Consider the following 21,175-nt stretch of genomic DNA (forward strand, 5'->3'; position numbering starts at 1 on the left):
GGGAAGAAGGGAAGTAAGAGACAGGCACCACCGTAGTAAAAGTACAAACAGGCTTTATTTCAGCACAGTATCCCACAGCCGAAAGCCCCTCCAGGCACCAGTTGCCTCTGCCCAAGCGAGGAGGATGCAGCCCCAAGCCAGGGCAGGGTGCGATGCCAATGTGAGGAGTACAGTGGTGGGAGATGGGGGAGCTGAAGTGCCAGGGCTGGAGCCCTCCTCAGCACCCAGGGGAGTGCCTCCAGCCCCTGGACAGATCCAGGGCTGGTGGTGGGCTTTGGGGTGCCTAGCCGGGCCCAGGCTGCTGGAAACACATGCAGGGGTGCTTCTGGACCCCAGCATGGGCAGAAGGGAGGAGGGCAGGAGTGGCAGAGGGGCACAGTCTACCCCAGACAGGCAGCTCTCCCCTCCCCATCCCAGCCCAAACCCCAGGAGTGCCTCCCCCACACGCGTGTTGGGGTCAGAGTTTGGCCAAGGGAGTCAAGAAAGAGCAAGAGGGAGCAGCTCTGAACCACAGGAGCCCCTTTTATTGCACAGTTGAGCAGGGCAGAGACACAAGTACCTGCCCCACGGCTCAGCCTAACCCAGCCAGCAGCAGCATAGGGCAGCAGGACACAGCCCTGGAAGCAGCAGGGACCCCACCATGTCCCTCTGCTCCCCACACAGGCCCCGTGGCAGGGGCCAGGGCAGGGCTAGGTCCCAGACAGCCGGGGCTGGGTAAGTGAGGCAATGGAGGCCATGTGCTGTGGCAGAGGGTTATGCCCAGCTCAGCAGGACACTTCTACTCCCCTGGCACACACCAGCCTTCACCTAACCTTCAGGGAAAGCCTATGCCAGCAGCTAATGGAGCCAAGGGTGTGTTCTGACCCCCCAGAGAAGCAGAGGAAAGGGTGATAAGAGGAGGCAGTAGACGTGGGAAGGCAGCAATGGGCGGGAGAGCCGGGGCAGCACGGCCGTGCCAGTGCTCCAGGCACCACGATGCCTGCACAGGCTGTCCCAGTCCTCTCCCTGCCTCCTGCTAAAGGGGGTCCCTGGCTCCGAGGGGCCAGGGTGAGTCTCCCTCCGCTGGGCAGAGCCACCCCCCATCACGTCTGTGCCAGCGAGAGCTCCTCCAGGCCTTCCTTGCCCAGCCGGTACCTGGCGAGGTCCTTGCGGGTGACCATGCCCACCACCTGCCGGGACAGGGACACGGTACAGCCCCACGCCGGCAGGCACAGCTTGGGGACAAGGGCAGTGCGTCACCCCTGAGGAGCCTGAGCTGCCCGTACACAGCGAGCAGGACTCACCTCATTGCGATTGTTCACGACCACCAAGTGCCGCAGTCCCAGGGCTCGGAAGAGCTTGAACACCCTCGGCAGAGATGCCTCCTGCACGGCAGACCAGGGATACATGGGCCGCGGAGTCCCCAGCCAGCACCCATCACCCACCCATGGCCCCCAGGATGCTGGGGTGCCCAGGGGTCCCTGGCCATTACCTGGGGCACAGTGTAGGGCGAGGGGTTCATGAACTCGCTGAGGTCAATCATGCACTCGCGCTCATCCTGGGAGACGTGGATGGACTGGATGGGGGGGAAGCGGGGGTAGGCATCCCGGAAATCCTTCAGCTTCAGCCGCCGCTGCACCAGGCTCAGGTTGGCCCTTTCCACAAAAACCTGGGGAGGAAAGAGACTGTCGGGGACTGTCCCACAGCACCGACAGGCACCAGGGCAATGCACAGGGGAGGGAGGGAAGAGGGCACGAACATGAGGCAGATGGACCATCTGCAGAAGAACAGCCTGTTTCCCATTCACTCAAGGGTTTGTGAGCCCAGTGGGGTGCAGGAAGATGCTGGGATAATCCCAGCATAGTGTGGAACCCCCACCCTCTCCTCAGGTAAGCTGAGGTTGCTTGACAGGGACCCTCCACCAGCTCCTCTTTAGCAAGACAGGCAGCAAGAGGCCTGAGGCAGCAGTGGGACAGGGGCAGCAGGGCTCAGATCCAGCTCGAACAGCCACCACACAGCATCACCCACCTTGTGCTTCAGCAGGACGATGAGCTGGGAACGCAGGATCAAACCCCGCAGTCCTGCCACCTGTGACAGAGCACCATGCATGAGATGGGGCTGGGAAGGGGATGGAGGCAATGGCGAGGGTCCCACCCCACAGCCAGCCCTCACAAGCGGCTCCCAGCCCACCTGCGTGGTGCCAGGGTTGCTCTCCACCACTGGGAAACCGTTGTGGTTGGAGGAGGTGTTGCTGAGGATGTCCACAACCGTGCCCACCCGCTCAATCCTCCGCAGGCAGGTGACAGGAGCGCTCATGACCTCCCTGCAGGGAAAGCTCGGTGTGAAACACAGCCCCACCTGCAGCATGCCCCAAATATCGCCCCAGCACACAGGCCCCTGCAGCCCTGCTGCCTCCTCTGTCCCCAAAACCTGCCAGGGACGGGGGGAGGGAATGCACTGCAGGCCAAGTCCCTGCTGGGATAGGAGCTGGGCTGGTGGCGTCACATAGCAGGCTCCTGGGGCCAAAGTGTGCCACCACCTCCACTTCCAGCTCAGGCCAATAGCGTGGTCCAAAAGCTGCTGCCCCAGGAGTGGCAGCATCCCCCAGCCACCTACCTGGCTGTGAGGGAGTGGGACGTCACCGGGGCCTCCCAGTGCAGGAAGGGCACGCTCTGCAGCTGGATGTGCATGTCGTAGAGCCCCTGCAACAAGAACCGAGCCATCAGGAAAAGCCAGCTGAGATGCCAAGGGGTACAGCAGCTCACCTCAGAGAGAGGACACCACTTGTCGTTGGCCCCCCAGCACCACCAACCCTGACCCTGGCGAGCACACCAGCCCTCACCTCCACGAAGTAGTCTCCCACAATCTTTGCTGTCATCAGCACCAGCATGATAGGGAAGCCATAGGTGACATTGCCCGTTGCCTCCATCATGATGACTGTGAGACTCAGTGTCATCCGCACTATCCCACCTGCAGGAGACACCCAAGGGATTTGGGAGTTCAGGAAAGCAGGAAACACGAGGCAATGGTATACTAGAACACCAAAGGTGCCCGAGTCTACACGGCGATCCAGGGCTGTCCACAGAGGCAGCGGTGCCCTGGACAAGCCCAGACCTCGCTAGTGCCCCAGTGCTGCCTGTGCTTGGCAGGGTGGCTGGGAAGCTGACAGCCAGGCTGGGCTTCAGCTGGGGAAGCAGGGATCACCTTTTCCCATGCCACCTTCACCCCAACTCGAGCAGGAACTCACCCAGCTGTGCAGCAGCTCCCATCAGGGCATATTTCCCAGGGTCAGCCCAGATCTGAGCACAGGAGAGAGAAGAGGCTGAGTCAGCTGCTGGCTCCAAGGCATCCAGAGACAGTGAGCAGTGCCCTGGCCCCCACCCTCCTTCCGAAGTGGGGAGGAGTGCCTGAGGCTGCCTGCATGACCCAGTGGCTGGCAGGGCTCTGCTGGGACACGGGAAAGCCCAGACTCAGCTCAGGAAGACATCCCACTCCAGACTGCTGTGCCAAGCTCTCAGCCAGCTCCATGTACTGCCTGCACATGCCTCTTGCCCAGAGGCAAAGGAGGAGGGCTGGATACTGTGGCTCCCACTGCCCAACACCCCTTCCCACCAGCGACTCACCGAGCCTTTGGTCAGGTAGGACAGGGAGATGCCAAAAAGCCTTCCCCAGGCAGCGCCGATCAGCAGGGAGGGGATGAAGACCCCCGCGGACACTGTGAGGCCATAGGTCCAGCAGGCCAGGAAGAAATACATCAGTGTGAACATGCCCAGTGTCATGGGGTTGTAGGAACCTGAGGTGGAGAGAGAATGGAGTTAGTGCTGGTCCTGCAGCCCAAAGGGCACCATGGTGGGCTGCAGCCACAGAACAGACAGCAACAGCCCCACAACACACTCCCAGCAATGAAAGCCCCTCTGCCATCCTGGCAGCACAAGCCTTTCAAACCAGCTCTTTAAGCTATTTCTGCCCACTGAAAGGCCCTGCCACAGCCAGACAGCGCCATCCCATCCCGCTGAATCCAGCACACACCTTCCCTTCATCTTGTGACCCATGATGACCATTCCCTCCCAGCCCCGCAGTTCCCAGCCTCCCGCAAGGCATGGTGATGAACTCCAAAGCCCCGCGGGACCGCCAGTGCTGGAGGACAGAGGTGCTGGTGAGCTGGCAGGGGTCCTGCTGCCAGCTCTGGGATGAACTCAGCAGAGCAGGTCTTGCAAACCCCATCCTGCCCCACAGCTCCCATGGCTGCTCCAGCCAGTCCCAAGCTGCCCCACAGCGCAGGCTGTGCCATCACAGGGAGATCTCAGGACTCAGCCAGCTGCTATTTTAGGATTGCTGAGCAGCTCAGTCTAGTTTAAACAAGTACTTTGCAACCTCTCCTTCACAGAGAGGTCAAGAAACCGAAGCCCTGAGCCAGGGAGGACCCAGCACTGTAAGAAGCGGCCCCAAGACACAGGACAGTCATCGTTTGGCTTCAGATGGCCAGGCTGCACTCTCTGGGCTGAGGATCTAGAGATGTGGAGCTGTCTGCTCCCTGTCCACGTGTGGCTGGGCATGAAACTCGGAACAGCAGGCTTAGGGCATGCTGTCATGACACTAGGGCCAAGGGAAATAGGAGCTGGAACCCAGAAGCCAAATTGCATTTCTCAAGCAAGTCCAAACCTCGAGATCCACCTCCGCAGCCTGCCCAGAAGGTACAGTCATTCTGGGGCAAGAGGCCCTCCTAATTGAGAAAACAGCCAGGGACGTTTCTAGGATGGAGCTCAGACAGCAGCGAGGGTCAGACACGCTCCCACGCAACTCAAAAGCAACAGCTCGCAAACATGCACCAACAAAACCAGGTCCTCACCCACAGCCCTCTGGCTGAGCTCACAGGTGCCACCAGCTCAGCATCCATCCCTCCTCCTTCCACCACTGCGGGAAAGCAGCAGGCACAGTGCTTTGCTGGATTCCATCCTGCCCTCATGGGGCTGTGCTGATTAACCCCTGCCTTGTCCCACGAGCAACAAGGAAACAGGTCAGCCACCTTGCACAAGCGCAACCCCGTTCTGCTCATGTTCAAGGACCCGTTCATCAGACACACAGACCTGGAGCGTCATGGAAGAGGTTGACAACACTCTTCTCGGGTGTGTTGAAGAAGGTAGTGGCCATGGAGTTGTACTCTCCATCAGCACAGAAGAGCTGAAGGGGGAAGAAGACAGAGTTAGAAGCATCAGATCCAGACTGCCCTGAGGCAGGGAAGACTGCCAGCTCAGGGGGACGTGTGCTGGCGAGAAGGCAGCTCTGGGCAGCAAGCACAAGCAACACCATGCTTTGGTCTGCAACTCTGCCTGCCACGGACGGCACTGGCTGTGAGGTCCAGTGCCACAAAACCCAGCAGGGTCTTGTCTCGCTGTTCAGCCCCCAGCTTCAGACCAAGCCCAGGATGCCCCCCACATTGGGGAGCCATTCTCCAGCATCTCCTACCTGCAGGGGATATGCCACTGTGCTCCCCTGGATGGGCTGGCAGTCTCTCGAGCAGTAAATCATGACAAACCCCACGGTTGCTGTCACTGCTGCCACCAGCATGGCCTCAACCACCTGGAGGCAGGGCCGGTGGATGTACCTGTGAAGGGAGCAGAGGAGTGAGGGTGGCACCCAGAGGTGCTGCAGGATTATCCACAGCCTGGTTTGGCACCTTGCATTGGGCACATGGACAGGCTGCTGCCTTCCCAGACCCTGCCACGCTGTCCTGCACTCTGTTCTCTGGAAAAGTGGTCATGGGGACCTGTGGTGGGAGGCCAGCAGCAAGAGCAGCTTTGCCCAGTCAGCCATAGCAGACCTGCCAGCCTCCCCTGCTCAGAGCCAGGCACGGATCCCCTGGGAAGCTTGGCATTGTCTGGCCAGGGGTACAATGCAGAGCTGAGCCCAGAAAGCTGCAGCCCATGAAGGCCAAGAGCAGCAAAGCACTGGAAGCTGCTGCAGGCCCCTCACCACTCCACAGGTCATCCCTCCCTGAGGCCACGAGGCCAGTCCTGGTGTTCGAAAAGCTGGTGACAGTATTGGCTGCACCAGACTGGGCTTGGATGGCTTTAGCGGCTCTCTCGTTACTCTCAGAAGCATGTAACACTCAGGTCTGCTCACTGTTTGCACTTCCTTGGGCCCTCCAGTCACTGCAGGGAAATACTTAGCAAGGTCAGAGCAGGGGGGTTGGAACTAGATGATCCTTTCCAACCCTAACCATTCTATGATTCTATGAAGAGTGGGTCACAGCCTTGACAGCAGGCAATAAGAGGCAAGTGGCATCTTTGCCTCCCAGCTTCCAGGGGCTACTGTTGCTCACGTTAAGTGCGAGATAACGGCCTTGCTCTGGCTGTAAATGTCACTTTGAGGGCACACAGAAGGTGCCAGCCAACCCATGTCAATCACCTCAGTTACCCATGAGCTCTTACCTGATCCGGAACATCGTTAACCAGTAATTGAGGGCATTGAACAGGGCCCCGAGGATCCCACCTGCAAATGCAGAAGGAAAAGCTCAGCACCCGGGTCCCAGGCTCCCCTACAGCTGCCCAGGACACAAGGAACCTGTAAAGCTCAGGGAGACACCAACAACCCCGCCAGTGTGATGGCAGCTCTGGGACACATGGACGCTGTTCCTGCAGAGACAGCCAGGACCTGACACCAAGAGGAGCCCCCCATCAGCAGCAGGGTGGCCAGGGCAGTGTCACAGTGCTGGCACTAGGCAGGCGAGGGACAGGCCAACTCCACAGGGATAAGAGCAGTTTGAAAGCAAAGGGCTGCCCATGACTGTGATGCACTAACCGCACTCAATGACTCTCAGTACACGAATTAAAGCAACTTGCCTTTGCTACAAGGGTAAGTCTGGGCCAGGATCCAGCTCTCACCCCCATGTAAGCCCCACAAGCAGCCTCTGCTCCAAAGTTTAATGTATTTCCCATTCTCTCCAGGAAACTCTATCCCAAAGCTTTTTAGACTCGGACAGAGAAGAGAGGAAATTATCCAGACTAATCAAATTCAAAGAGCAGCACTTTCTTACCAACCACTCCCATAAAGATGAAGATAGGAATTTCCTGGATCGTGTATCCCATTTTCTGCAAGAAAGAAATGGATTTCAGATCTCCTGGCCCATCTGCGGCCCTGCAGCTGGTCACTGCTGGGACAGCACAGGCCTGTGGCCCTCAGAGCTGCCCCAAAGCGTCCCCTGGACACTCCACAGCCCCCAGACCCAGCCATGGCTACAGAAAAGGCTTCTGCTGGGGTTGGTGGAGCTGGCCTCTGACCAGATCCATAGCCTGCGAGGGCAGAGCCTGCCTCATCCTCTGGGTGATGCTTTAGGACAGACTAGTAGCCCCAGGCTGCCGTGGGCTGCTTCTAACCCCAAAGCAGAGCCCTACATGGGGAACATCTGTGCCATACCTCGTTATCAAACCTGCCAAAGTTGATGAGCCCAGGGCTGGAGAGATCCCAGGCATTGCCGTGGTAAACGCTCAGGACAGAGTTCAGAGTGAACGTGGAGATCATGGAGGCAAAGAACTGGAAGGAGATGCAGCCCAGTCACTGCCAGACACCCCCAACCCCAATCCCTCACCACGTGGCCCCCACACTACCCCAAACTGCTCCCCTGAGGCCCTTTGGGAGGGCTTGGTACCCACAGCATGGTGGGGGCAAGAGGCCACATTCCCTGTGGCAGCACTCTGGGCAGCTTACACCAAGCAGGGCTCACTCCTTTCACCTCTCCGTTGCCCTGGGGCACAGCCCAAGGCAGGACCCTTGGGAAGGGGTTGGCAGGAAGATGGAGCTAAGCCAGGACCAAATTCAAGCTGAGGACCAAGGCACAGAAGGGGAATGGGATGCTGCTCCCTGGGATGTGTTACACATGGCTGCCTGGCTAGGGCAGGGATGGCAGGAGGCTGGGACTGCAGGACATGGGGAAAAGGCAATGCCTCACAGTGCAGCCCTCCATTCACCGCTCCTGCTTTCCAGCACTTACAATTCTCCATGTCAGGAACTGATTCCAGAAGGAAGCCCCTTCCTCCAAGCTGAAGAGGACACCCCCTGCAAATGCAAGACACAAACACCTTCACAAGGGGCACATGCCACAGACCCTTAGCCCACAGGACCAGCTGAGGTATCAAAATTCATCCCAGCCCGTGTGCCCCACACAGCCCCAGACCACACAGGCTCCGATGCAGGGACCAGAAGCCCCCTAAGCCACCAGTGATGGGGCAGTACCCTCCACTGCCCTCCTCCATCCCAGGGAGGCAACATCTGGGATCCAAGACAGATGACCCCCCACCTCCTCTCTTCTTAAGACCTGAAAGGCACGGCCGGACAGTTTGGAGTAGCGCTGAGCACCCTGTGGGAGGGCTCCTGCAGCGCGCTAGGCAGATCCCAGCAGCTGCCTCCATGCAAGTGGGAGCCACGTCCTAATGAGATCCACATGCAGGCAGTGCTCAGTGTCAGAGAGCCAACACACGTACCCACGGGGGCACCAAATGCAGCCGAGACGCCAGCAGCAGCTCCAGCTGACACAAAGTCCCTCTTCTCTGTGTCTCTGCGGAAGTACTCGAAGATCTGAAACACCAAAGTAAAGGCAGGTTTAGGGCTGACCACAGGAATGAGTTTAGGGGAGACACAGGGTGGGCCACGTATGGCCCAAGCCACCAGCATGACCCAAAGGAACAGCCCAGCTCGGGCACAGGAGGGGCACCTGCAGTGCAACCCCTTAGCCCTCAACACCTACCTTGAAGTCTCGCTTTAAAGACGTGGATCTTCCCTGGGAGATCCCGGCAGCAATCACTGCTCCAGAGTGAATCATGGGTCCTTCCTATGAGCAGTAGAGCAGAGTGAGATTGGAGAAGGAAGAACCCCAAGGACAGTGAGGGATGGATGAATTCTGCTCACCAGGTTGCAACCCTGAAGAAGCTGCCAGAAGGATTTGCCTCTGGGAAATACAGACCTTGCCGTTTTCCCCCCTTAAATCCTCATTCTGTGAAGTGGCTCCTGTGGCCACCTCCCGTTCTCACCAGCACTCCCTCAAGCCCAGGAGACAGGAGCTTCCCTTGCTTGCCTTCAATCCCAGCAAGTATAAAAGTTCCAATGGGGCACCCAGGTCTCCCCCATCTAACATTTGCAGGGACAACCACTGATGGATATAGGCTGCTGCTCTCCTGCCCTCAGCCCATCCACACACAGCCTGGCTTGGTGGCACCACACACCCCAGGGGCTCCGCAAGCCTAGCCATGCCACAGTCACCTTGGCCAGCAGATGAGGGAATAAACCCAGGAAGTCACTGCAGGGCCCCCAGCACAGGGCTGGCAACGGGCTGCAGCATGTGTGCCAGCAGTGGTAACAACATGCCAGCAGCGTGCCAGAGAGCGCTTTGTGCACATCACCTTCCCAACAGCCAGGCCACCAACCACCGAGAGGATGACTCCACAGACTTTGATCACCAGGGTCTGCAAAACAGATGACAGGCTCAGCACAGCACAGCACATAGCAGCACAAGGAACGCGACCACATCAGCCATGGGGAACACAGACCCAACCAGCCACAGGAGCCAGCGATCCCGGGGAGGTTGTGATTCTCAGCCCCCTGTTGCGGCAATGGGTTTGGCCAACTTTCGTCTTGGCCAGAGCAAAAAGTTACCCAAAGCTGCTCTTCCCAGCACCAGCTGCTCATCCCAGCACCGGAGGTTTAAGCATCCGACACTGGGGGGAACAGCTATGGAGCTGGGCAGTGCAGCAGGGAGGCTGGGAGCTGGTGCCAGCTCCTCCTCTGCCACAGCGCAGCAGGGACCACCCCCAAGAGCAGAACGCGCACGTCCCACACCTCCTGCTTCCTACCTTGAGGCGGACAACATGCGGGATCTTCACACCATTGAGATAGCATTTGATCTGGGGAATGCCACTGCCAGCTGCGACGGGCTGTGGGGAGCAGGGAGAGCATGAGTGGCTGCCATGTACAGGATGGGGACACACTGGCCACCCTGTGCCACAGCACAGGGCACACCAAGCATAACCTCAGGGAGGCTCAGAGATGAGGCCAAAGGCTATCTACAGCCTCCGGAGGTGGGCTTCAGGGAGGAACCCATTGCCCCTAAGAGCATATGTGCCAGGGAGAAGGATCTGGCTGGGTTCTTGGGGAACACTTGGGTGTTCCCACCACCATGCCATGGCCAGAGGCCCAGCACTGCAGAAGGCTCACACTTGGTGGCCAGGGAGAGCAAGGGCAAAGCCACAAAGCTTACTGCTGACTCAGAGTGGCCTGTAGGGAGCCACTGCCCACTCCCAGCCACAACCAGCCCCAGTCTCTGGCCTGTCCTCTACAGCATGCCCCCAAGGCACCCGACCAGCCTGCTCTTTGCCAGCCCTCATGAACACCCAACACTGAGAGCCCAAGCAGGGCTTGTGAGAGCTGCGCCCGCACCCGAGGCTGGAGCACACCCTCTGCCTCAGGCGTGGCTCAGCACTGTCAGCCTGGCAACCCCAGAGAACCTCGACAGCCCAGCTAGAGCCATCACTGACAACTGGGGCTACCAAGAGCCAACCTGGCAGAAATACATTTGCCATTACACGAATTTGTATGTTTTCTGGAGGCATGATCCTGCTTCCCCAGGTAAAGAACTGGGGCAGGAGGCAAGGGATACACCAACCCAGACCAACTCCAAACTCTTACCTCTATGAAAGCAACGATCACAGAGCCCACCATCACCACACTGGCATTTAGGGTGGCCCAGAGCAGCAGGGAGAAAGACAGGCCCCCTTTCTCTGTGAACTTGTCTATGTCTGAGGAAGCAGCTCAAGGAAAGATCGGTATTGGTTGGGTACCATCCCTCCCACCATGAGTATGTGAGCTAAAATGCTTCTTAGGCTGTGCCAGCACAGCAGATCCTGTGCACTTAGGGCAGCCAGGGCTGCTGCAAGGAGCCTCCCCCGTTACAGCAGTGCCTAACCACAGCTCAGCTCTGCAGAGCGGGCAGGCACTTGGCAGCACCTTGGGTGGCAGAGTCTGTGCCACCAAACCCAGGCAAGAAGTGCTGTCCTCTCCCCGAGCACCCCTCTTGCAGCTAGCAGGAGCACAGATCCCACAGCTCCCGGCTGGCCGACGGCTATGGCTCCATGGGAGGATACTGTCCTTCACCACTCGGTACTTCAGCCCAGCCAGGTTCTCCACCACGATGTCGATGAAGCAGGCGACGAGGCCGGTGAGGATGCCAATCATGGCACAGATGACCCAGCGCTTGATCTCCACCGTCCGGAAAGCCTGAGGGGCAGACAGCCATCAGACCCACTGCTGCCCAGCCCAGGCCCTGCCAGCAACAGGGGGACAATAACCCACCCAGCCACCTTCCCCAGCACAGCCCCAAGCCTGGCAGCTCTCCCAGAAGCTGGAAAGCCAATGCTGGCTCAACCGGGATTGCAAAGCCTGGAGTGCCCCTCTCTGGGATCCCTAACAGCAGACTGCTTTTCCAGCTTGCCTGCCTCTGTCAGGTCCCTTCCACTGGGCTTCTTGCTGCAGCACTGACTCCCAAAGCACCCGGAGCAGATGCTTCACATTGCTCCAGAAGTCCACCTGCTCAGGGACCTACCCTGTGCCATTGGCCACCGTGTGCATTCAGGCTAGCTCCTGTTCAAATTATCCTGTGCTGGGTCCTTGCTCCTGAGGTTTTAGGACTTGTCACAAGTTGGCTTATCCTTAAACCCACCCTGGCTCAAGCACTGCTCTGAGCACAAACTCCTCTGGCATGGAGAAGCTCCCCAGCAGTCAGGCAGGGGAACAGCTTCCCTGGGCTATCCCAGCTGCAGGGTCAGTGGGCAAGACTCACTGTGTGGTTTATCCTCCTCTCCTCCTCCAGGAACAGCTGGTTTTCACTGTTGTCATAGTCCAAGCTCTAGATCAGGAAAAGGAGATGCTGTTACCATCTAGTGCAGGGGAAGAGACACTTGTGCTGGGGGAGCTGCCCTCAGACCCTCACCTTTGCCCCTTCACACCCCTGTGTCATTTCCTCCCCCAAATCAGCTGCTTCCCCACTGAAACCCCCGTAGCTGGGCAGCCACAAGCCCTCACCCTCGTACCTCACCCACTGCATCCTAGAGGGCAGAGTTGAGGCAGGCACTTACCTCATACTTGAGCGACAGGAGCTTCTCGTTGTGGGGGATCTCATTGGGACGCTGCCGGGGGACCTCCGTCTCCTGCGGGATGTGATGCACAAGTCAGGATAGCCAGGTCCCATCCAACCCTCCCCTCTGGCACATAACTGCAGGTTTAACACTAGTTTTCATGCTCAGGAGAGGCAGGGAAGAGTGCAAGCTGCCTGGCAGGCTGGGATCTGGGATAGTTTTACACCAGCTGGTGGATGTATGGGATTTAAGGCAGCTGGAACAGGCTATGAGGTGTACACCTTCATCCACCCTCAGGAGGGACTTTTCCCCATGAGCAGATGGAGGGATTGCCCAGCCAGGTACCACACTGCCATGTTGATCCGGCGCTGCCCCCGAGCAGCTCCATGCTCCAGCGGAGGGCAACCTTTCACCTCGGCAGGAAATTCCTTCAGTTGAGAGCAAGGAGCTATTTCAAGCAGCTATTTCAAACTATGTTTTTGGGCAGAAACCAAATTCTGATTCCTGAATGCCTTTGACCGTGCAAGCTGTTCCCAGCTCCAAATTAGGGCATTTACTGAGGATGCTGGAGGTGCCTCTGTGGCAGCAGCACCCTGCACCCTTCCCCGGCCCTACATTACAGCTATGGCCAAAGCAGGCCCAGCCTGTCCTCCAAGGCACTGGATTAAGACATGGTCCTTCCCATTTAAGCATTCCACAAGAAATATCTAGCAAAAGTCTTCTCATTTGATCTTTCTACAGCTCCAGAGCTGAGGCAGGAGCATCTGGGGAATTTTCAGGTTTCAGGTGTGTGGGGATAACTTGAAATTTAAGTGGTTTTGCAACTCTGCAATGCCCCCTCTGTGGCTAACCCTGTCTCCAGGGCTGAGATATCTCCCCCCAGCTGCTGTCACACTTCACTCTGAGCTGGGCAGCAGGAGAAGCAGCTTTAAGGAGCAATCATGTCAACAAGGAAGAAATCCCTTCCCATCGGACCCACCTGTGGCCGCTGTGCTGCCACCCAAAGAGATGCTGTCCTTGGGCCAGCTTTCCCCAGCTAGGGGAAAGCAGCAAGGGTTAAGGCAGAGGGCAGAGCAGCAGGCACCACAATGGTCACCCAACCCAGGAGGAAGCACTGGAACCCTCGTGGAATAAGTGGGACGTGAGGGGGGCAATAAAAGCAGTTATAAGTGCTGTCAGTAGAAGATGAGAAGGGGGCTTAGCAACAGTAGGCCCCCGTCTGTGCCACTCACCAGCTCATGGACATCCTCGTTGAGGTCCACATTGCTCAGTTGCCCGATGCGCAGGAAGGAGGAAGGAGTAAGCTGAGCAGAGAAGAGAAAGAGGGGTCAATTCCTGCATAAGTATAATAATAATTCCTGCAGGAGGAAGGAGCAGGCACATGGGTGCTCATGCTCTACCCCCTTGCTGAGCTTTGCCTGCCCACCAACAGACCCCCCTGAAGCACAGCACATGCAGAAGACTGCTCTTGGAGGACACGCTGAGGAGATGGGACCCACCACCCCAGAGGCAGCAGCAGCCTGCCAGGGTTTGGGTGAGCTGCTCCAGCCTACTAGCTGGCAGAGCCGGCTCACCTGGGGAAGTGCCAGACAGCAGCAGCTCACTTGGGACCGGCAGCCCCAAGAGCTGGCGAGAGTGACCAAGAGCCACAAGGAGTCACAAGTGTGGTACCCCAGCAAACCTGTGCCGAGCAGCACGCTCCATGCTCCCCTGCAGCTGGGCAGGGACAGACCCGCTGCGCAGAAGGCTCCATCTCCAAAGCCACAAGCACACAAAGACATGCCGGGGCCACCCCACAGCTCACGCACCCAGCCAGCAATAAGGGATGGCCAAGGGTACGTTTGGCTCTGCCATCTGCTCCATGGGAGCAGTTCCCAGCCAGGGAGATGAGCACATCGGTGTGTCCGTCTCCCCCCGAGCAGCCGGGACTGAAGCGATGGCTGGGCTGGCTGCCAGCCAATGCACACAGGAGGAAGCAGGGCACGTTGCTCTCATGCAGCGGCACCAGTGCCTCACCAAGCCAGCTCCAGCACGGTGCTGGGAAGAAGCATTTGCATCTCCCTCTGGGGAGCAGGTTCTCCTTTTGCTGGTGACCACTCAGGCTTGTTACTGGCACCACAATTGTGTAACATGGGAGTTTTGGGACTCTTTGGGGCACTTCTCATCTGGTCAATGCAGGCAAGGGCTTGGGCTGCACCGAGCCAGCCTCCAGGAGGGCAGTGCTGTGAGGCGACCCAGCAGAAGCAGTGCGCTGCCATCACCCCTCTGCTGTTGTGAAACACCAGGATGCACACGAGTGCAAGCAGCACTGTCACTAAGCACAGCCCAAACACCATTTCTCAACACTAAGATCTTCCCCTCCAGAGCTTCACCCCTCCCAGCTGCCTGGCTTAAGGACTGGAGAATAAAAGGGGGATGGTGAGCAGCAGTGGGGCCCCACCATGTCGGTCCCTCTCTGCCAGCAAGCCCACGGATCCCAGAAAAAGCCCCTGATGCTTTAATCCCCCACCAATCCCATCTGGAACGTGCAGGCCAGAGCAGCCAGGAGCCACGCACGTCACTGCAGACGAAGAATATCCCTTTGTGTTTGCAGCCTGACCTATTTTCCCATTTCTCTGTCTGCTCCACCTTCTCATTCACGCCCTGACCTGCAGGCGGGTTTTACCCCAGCTTCTCAAACCCTCTTCGGTGCCCTTTTGTCCCCAGCAGCCTGAGCCACAGGAGGGGCTGAGCACAGAGTGCTCCATGCAACCGTTTTCGAGCACTGGCTGCGAGACCAGCCTGGGCTTTGTTTCTGGTCTGTGATGGCTCCACAATTGCCATGGAAAGGACCCAGGTGGAACCTTTATCCCAGCACACAGAGCAGACCACTGAGCTCTGCACACCCAATGCTGCCACCTCCCTGGGGGATGTGGATGGGAACTTATGCAGAGTCAGGAGCTGGAGGCCGGAGCTGCCTGTTTCAGTGCCCACTGGTGCCCAGCTGCTCTGGTGGCAGGCAGAGGTCCCAGCCAGCACCCTGCTGTCCTGGGGATGGGGGAAGGACACAGTCCTCACCCTGAAACCTGGCTGGGACAAAACTGAGACCTACCAAGGGAACCCACCTCTACCCGGCTTCAGGAAGCACAAAGATTTAAATCTCCTGTTAGATGCCACACGTCTAGGGCAAGATGAAGGCAACGAGATGGAAATGGTCACTCATGCTCATGCCTGGGCTCAAACCTCACACAGGACCAGTCCTTCAGGGACATTCTCCTTCTGCGAGGCAGGGGGTCCACAAAAAGACCAAACATGGCTGGACTGGTGGCACCACACAACCACCCCTTCCCTATGGAGCAAGCAGCCAGGAGGGCACTGCAGCTCCACTCCCAACAGATTAGGCAGCACCAGGACCCAAGCACAGATGAAGCGAAAGGAGCAAAGGAGTTTCAGTTGAACCTGAGCTTCCAGAAACACAAGTATCATGTTTTTAATATGCCCCCCCACGTCCTGGCATCCTTCTGTCACTGCGAGCGGAGAGCTGGCTCCTGTCTCGCCCACCATGGCAGGGATCACATGCCAGGAGGGCAGGAAAAAGCTACTTTCATCAGCTTGTGACTTTTAGAAGATGAACAGGAGGGATTCAAGCAGCCAGGAGCCAAGACAGAGATTATTTGTGCACGGCTCATCGATTCACCGAGCACATGGGCAGCACTACCCTCCTTCAGATGTTTTTTAAAGTCGGGCCAAGACAGCTGCTGACCTCGGGTACATATGATGTTGGCGTGACCATGGTACAATTATCTCCACATAACAATACACGCTGTTGCCAAAACCCAGAGGATGCAGAGGAGTTAACAGCTCTCCTGTCCCAGGAGAGGCTTTGGGGCCAACTGAGCCTGCCTCCAACAGCAGCACACAAACATCAGTGGCACGCAGCCTTCGGCACTCACCCTGTCTGAGTGGTAAAGCTAATTCCTTACCCATTTTGAGCTCTGCAAAGAGATGTCTGGAGCCCTGATCTGGACTCAAACTGCTTAGCATCTTCATCAGTGGGGCAGTTGGAATGCTGGATACATGGCTGCTCCTCAGAGGGAGCTCACCAGGCTGCAGGGAAGCCCCTGAAGTTCAACAGGGGTAAATACAAAGCCCTGCACTGGGATGGATGTACCCCAGTGGTCAGCAAGCAGCTTTGCTGGAGAAGTCTTGCAGCAAACTGGTGGAGCAGTTGAAGAGGAGTTGGTGGCACAAATCTGCAGAGAATGTGGTCGACCACCTCCTGGGTGGTCCAAGACCAGAGCCAGGAGGTCTGGGGAGGGGATCCCAATGCCTCCACTTGGCACCTGTGATACCACACCTGGGACTTGGCACCCAGTTTGGGCTCCCTGGGACAAGAAAGGCACAGGAGTGAGTCCAGCAAGACAGCCAGGGGCTGGAATGCATGGTAAGACAGATGAGGAGAAGCTGATGCTTCTCAGGGAGATGATCTTGCCATTTCTGGATGCCTAACAGGAGGTTACAGAGAAGACAGAGCCAGAGCTTCCTCAAAGCTTTGCACTGATGGGACAAGCAGCAGAGGACAAGCTGCAGCAAGGGAATTTCTGGCAGACATCAGAAATAAACGATGGTGACATACTGAACCTGAGGCCATTGGGGGTGCAGAGTCTGTCCTTGGAGACACCCAAATCTCCACCAGACACGGCCCTGGGCAACCTGATCTATGAGATAAGCTCTTAGCAGGGCCTGGGCTGAAGACCTCCCAAGGCTGCTTCCCCTTTCATCATGCTGCCATCCAGTCCAGCACCACTCTGAGACCAGCAAGAGCAAATTCAGGATCAATCTCAACAAGAAAAACAATCTGGCAGAAGATCTCAACCACCACCTTCCACTCATGCCCTGAAAGGATCATCTCCAAGGCTGGGCAACAGCAGCAGTGAATGCAGACAGCAGCACCAGCTCAGAGCATCACAGGTCAGGGTGCGAGACAACAGCACTGCTGCCAGCATCCCCATTTGGCAGGGGTGATAAGAAGCCACGCTGCTGCACATGATGCCATAGCAGCATTTTACCTCCAAGCAGAGCAGTCAAAGAGCAATCCCTGTTTGTGAAGAGTGGAACAACTTCAGCTGAGGCCAAAGTGCTGCGGGAGCAACCCAGGCTGTGTGCACAGTGACTGAGCAGTGCCTCCCAAAAGTTGCTCTCAACCATAAATAGGGAGCGTCTGAGACTGCTCCATAGCCCATTTCCACAGGGATGAGCCAGGACATCCCCCACTCCCAGTGACCACCACCTGGTGTGAAGACACCCACTCCCCCATACACTGTCCCTTGTCATTGTCCTTCTGCTCCCTAACGAACTGGAAGCACATGGCTTTCCGTTATCAGTGAGATAAAGCAGGGCACAGACCGCATTGGGAGCCCACAGCGGTATTGCAGAATCAGCAAGAGGGAAGGAAGAGGATTTCCAACCCCCAGAGCCCTCTCAGCCCCAGCATGCTCTGCCAAGGACCCCCCATACCTGCTTGGGTGGGAAGGATGGCTCCAGGCTGCAAGGCTGTGTCACTGCGTGGCTCACTGGCAGGGGAAGCCCTGTCACCGGCTATGGCAGCACGTGGGGGATGAGCCACAGGGCTTTTGGAATCCCCCTCCTCTGACACAACCACAGCTGTGATGGGCTCCAAACCAACACAGCCATCATCCCCAAAATGCACCACAGCAGGAGAGAACAAGGCTCCTCACCTCGAGGCCCATAATGGGGGAGAGAGCATCCAGACTCTCCCCGTGGTGTCACCACTCGGCTATGATTCTGCTTCCAGTCTCCTGCTGCCACTCCTGGGCAAAGCTGCTCCTGCCCCTCACCTGCAGGCCAGGAGATGCTGTTATTATCCTGTCCCCCTGCCTTTCTCCAGGCACCTCGATCCGCATGCACAGGAGCAGTGCAAGGTTAAAGCACTGCTGCAGTCCCAGACGATGTACCCATCCGAAGAACTGGACTTGCTAAATCCCCTATCCTTGGGAAAGCTCCGAGGACAGCAGCTTTCCAGGGACTCCAGCTCCTGGCAGCGGGCAGGCAGGGACAGGCAGCTTCTCTGCCAGTACCCAGGGGACATGCAACCTACAGCCCATCCACCAGGAACCAGGGCTCACCCAGCAGACTTCTCTTTTCTCCCTCCCCCCAACCAAGACATTCTGACTGCAGCAAGCACGCAGCCCTCCGGCACTGCCACCCAGCCACAAAGGCTGCATTCTGCAGCCTGTTATGTGAAGTTAAAGAAAACAAGACAAACAACCTTTAGAAATGCAGAACAAACACACAGGGGTTAACAAGGACAAGCTGCTCAGCAGCAGCCTGGTCCACATTATGGTGACCCCCTGCCCAAACCCACTGTTCCAGGCACCCTCTGGAGCAGTGGCATTACACCAATCCCAAAGTCGAGGCATTGGAGCACAAACACAGAGCATATCTTCGATGGGTAGCGTGCTTTTTAGAAAATGCCTAATGATGGAAATTGGCTGCTCCTACTAAAATTTTCCACAGTTTTCAGCCCAAGAACTGACACACAGAGCTCGAGAACGCGGGAAGGGGGCAGCCCATGGCAGGCACAATGGTCAGATGTACAGGCAGCCTCTCACTTCTTGATATACTCGAGGCACTAGAAAGTCCTGGTGAGAGGACAAAGGCTCATTCAGCTTTGAAGCAATGCTCAGCTGGCCCCCAAACTGGAGACGACCTCAGACACAGCTCTGTAGCATCCCCTCCACGATCATGGGCACATTTATCCAGCCCCTCCTCACCTCCTGCTCACAAGTGCCCAATCTCAGTCTCTTGCAGCAGTCACCCAGCAAACTACAGACCTGTATTTCCTTTTGTCACTCTAAGATCACTTTCATTTCTATCAAACAAGCACAGCTGTTGAGAAGAGAAAGGGAGGAAGCTCCACTGGGGACATATCTATTGTATTACCACAACCCAAGTTCAAGTTTAAGCCTTCTGTGAGCTGAACTGCTCCAGTCTCTCTTGGTTTCTCTGCCAAATCTGTCCTGCATTCCCATTTCAATCTAAAATGGTATCTATGTCAAAGGACTGTCTGTGGGAGAGAAGCAGCTGCCCCACACCAAAAAGCAACCCCAGTACTATGGTGACAACCCAACCACCACTGACAATGACACTGTCAAGGGCACGTGTGGTCCGGGCAGCCATGGGCTCAGAGCTCCAGCAAGGTATTCACTCTCCTCCTTTGCTAAGGAGGATGCCACGTAGCACCTCGTCACCAGCTGGGACCTGAGCTGTCCACACTGTGAGGGGACACGGTGATGATCAATCAGATCGCAGGGCTGGATCTCCACCACCAACTGCCCCTGCTGTAGAGGGGCTCAGGCATTTCTTCTAAGCCACCAGAAGAACACTTTCCTAACTGATTCACAGCCACGAGATTTGGTTAATCCCTTCAGACCTGCAGAACTCACTATGTGGTCTTCAAAGACAACCTGTGCTGTACATACACGGGGGCCTGTTGTACCGGCAAGGGAGTTATTTGTACTTTCACACCAGAGCAGTGCAATGGCACAGGCGACTCCTTCCAGCCGCCATCCCTCGCTCCCGCAGCGCCACGCACGGCACTTCCAGCCTAACGAACCCTGTATTTCCTCTCTAATTAGCCTGCTGTTCTGACTTGCCCAGGAGCAGGGCAGCACAGAATCATGCTCAGCAAGCAGTCCCTGCTAACAGCTGCCAAAGGCTGGCACTGCTCCCTGTCTCAGCTCAAGTCTCCCAGCAAACTCTGCATAGGAAGTTCGAGGACATCACCTGAAGGCAACCCCTCCTCCACCTGGAGCTGACACAGAAGCACCCAGTGGATCTGGCTCAGCATCCCACCCAGACCATGGCTCTCACTCAGCACAGCCACTCGGCCACAGCTTTGCTCTGCAACAGGCACCAAGTGCCTCAGCCAGAGCCATGGTGTGCTTCAGTTAACCACATCACATGTGGAAGAGATTCTGCCAGGCAGAGTAACAGCATCTAGGTACACTGGAGGGAAGCTTCTCTTTGGTTAATCACCCAAAATTAATCTGCAAGGTGAAATTGGCTTCCCTCTGCAACATGGCCCACCCTGGACCTGCTGTTTGCCAGCATAGTTCTGCCCATACTGCACGATGCCCACCACCACCTCAACGTTAGATGCTCTTGTGTTTGAGCCCAACCTGCCTGCTTGGGCAGCACCAGTGTGCCAGGCAACACGGACTCCAAAGGAATGGCATTATTGACAGAGATGAAGAGGGCAGCCCCAGCAGGCAGGGCAGGGATCACCTCAGCCACCCAGCTGCACCCATGGCTGAGGGGTGAGGAGGGACAGGTCGGCCCCCAGCGCTGCAGCAGGGCCCTGGCAGGGCACCGGCATTGCTGGGAGCCGGCACCTCGCGACGGGAGGCGGCTGCAGCGGGAACTGCCCCGCTGCCCGGCAGTGAGTCAGTCCCCGCGCTCAGCTTTTCCCCCAGGAGTGACCCGACGGCCCCGTGTCCCAGCCCTGCCTCCCCCCCACATCAGGCCCTGCCAGGTTCCGCTCTCCCCGGCTCGGGGGAGCCCAGAGGGGCCCAGACCTCCCCCGAGGGCTGCTCAGGGCGCAGAGCCCCGGCACCCCGCGGGTCCCCACCGGCAGCCCCCGCCCGGCCCCGAACATGGCTAAATGACGCGGGGGAGGGAGACGCATACACCACCCCAGCCCCCAGGCCCAGCCCGCCTCCGGCGGCCTCTTAGCGCGGGGAGCCCCGGGACGGGGCAGACCCCTCCCGGTGCGCCGGGACCCCCTCCCGGTGCCGGTACGCACCTGCCGGCCGCCCGCCGCCGCGCCGGGGCCGGTGCCGTTGAGCAGCGGGGTGGTCTCTCCCGCTCGCCCGTCCTCGTCGAAGTCGTCCTCGTCGCGGTCGCGGCCGGACCAGGACACCTTCTTGGCGACGTTGGCCATGCGGGGCGGCAGCACGCACCTCCGCCGCGCCCTGCCTCACCGGCCGGCCATGTGATCGCCGGACCTCCGCCCTCACGTGAGCGCTACGGCGGCCGTCAGCGGCCGCCCTACCCCGCTGCACCATGGGAGTTGT

At 58.0% G+C, this 21,175-nt stretch overlaps 1 protein-coding gene across 1 annotated transcript; it reads right to left on the reverse strand.

Moving 5' to 3' along the window:
* Window positions 1-36: 36 nt before the first annotated feature.
* Window positions 37-21,100, reverse strand: CLCN7 (chloride voltage-gated channel 7). Its single transcript, XM_030483290.1, has 25 exons — window positions 20,905-21,100; window positions 13,334-13,405; window positions 12,102-12,173; window positions 11,807-11,872; window positions 11,112-11,244; window positions 10,657-10,766; window positions 9,825-9,905; window positions 9,375-9,437; window positions 8,723-8,806; window positions 8,460-8,553; window positions 7,970-8,034; window positions 7,396-7,512; window positions 7,016-7,070; window positions 6,411-6,471; window positions 5,446-5,584; window positions 5,067-5,160; window positions 3,603-3,772; window positions 3,227-3,278; window positions 2,822-2,949; window positions 2,596-2,681; window positions 2,170-2,302; window positions 2,008-2,067; window positions 1,472-1,648; window positions 1,284-1,364; window positions 37-1,169 (listed from the first exon to the last, which is right to left on the reverse strand). The coding sequence occupies exons 1-25, from the start codon at window positions 21,040-21,042 to the stop codon at window positions 1,083-1,085; spliced, it is 2,418 nt and encodes an 805-aa protein (XP_030339150.1). The 5' UTR covers window positions 21,043-21,100; the 3' UTR covers window positions 37-1,082.
* Between the last annotated feature and the right edge of the window lie 75 nt (window positions 21,101-21,175).

Source organism: Strigops habroptila, chromosome 4 (genome assembly GCF_004027225.2).
Source record: "Strigops habroptila isolate Jane chromosome 4, bStrHab1.2.pri, whole genome shotgun sequence".
Classification (NCBI taxonomy): Eukaryota; Metazoa; Chordata; class Aves; order Psittaciformes; family Psittacidae; genus Strigops; species Strigops habroptila.

Coding starts and splice junctions, on each gene's coding strand:
- CLCN7 (XM_030483290.1), bottom strand. CDS start 21,042: ATGGCCAACGTCGCCAAGAAGGTGTCCTGGTCCGGCCGCGACCGCGAC. Junction 13,406..20,904: donor CGGCGGCGGGCGGCCGGCAG/GTGCGTACCGGC, acceptor TTCTCTGCTCAG/CTTACTCCTTCCTCCTTCCT. Junction 3,773..5,066: donor CCTCTTCCATGACGCTCCAG/GTCTGTGTGTCT, acceptor TCTCCACCTCAG/GTTCCTACAACCCCATGACA.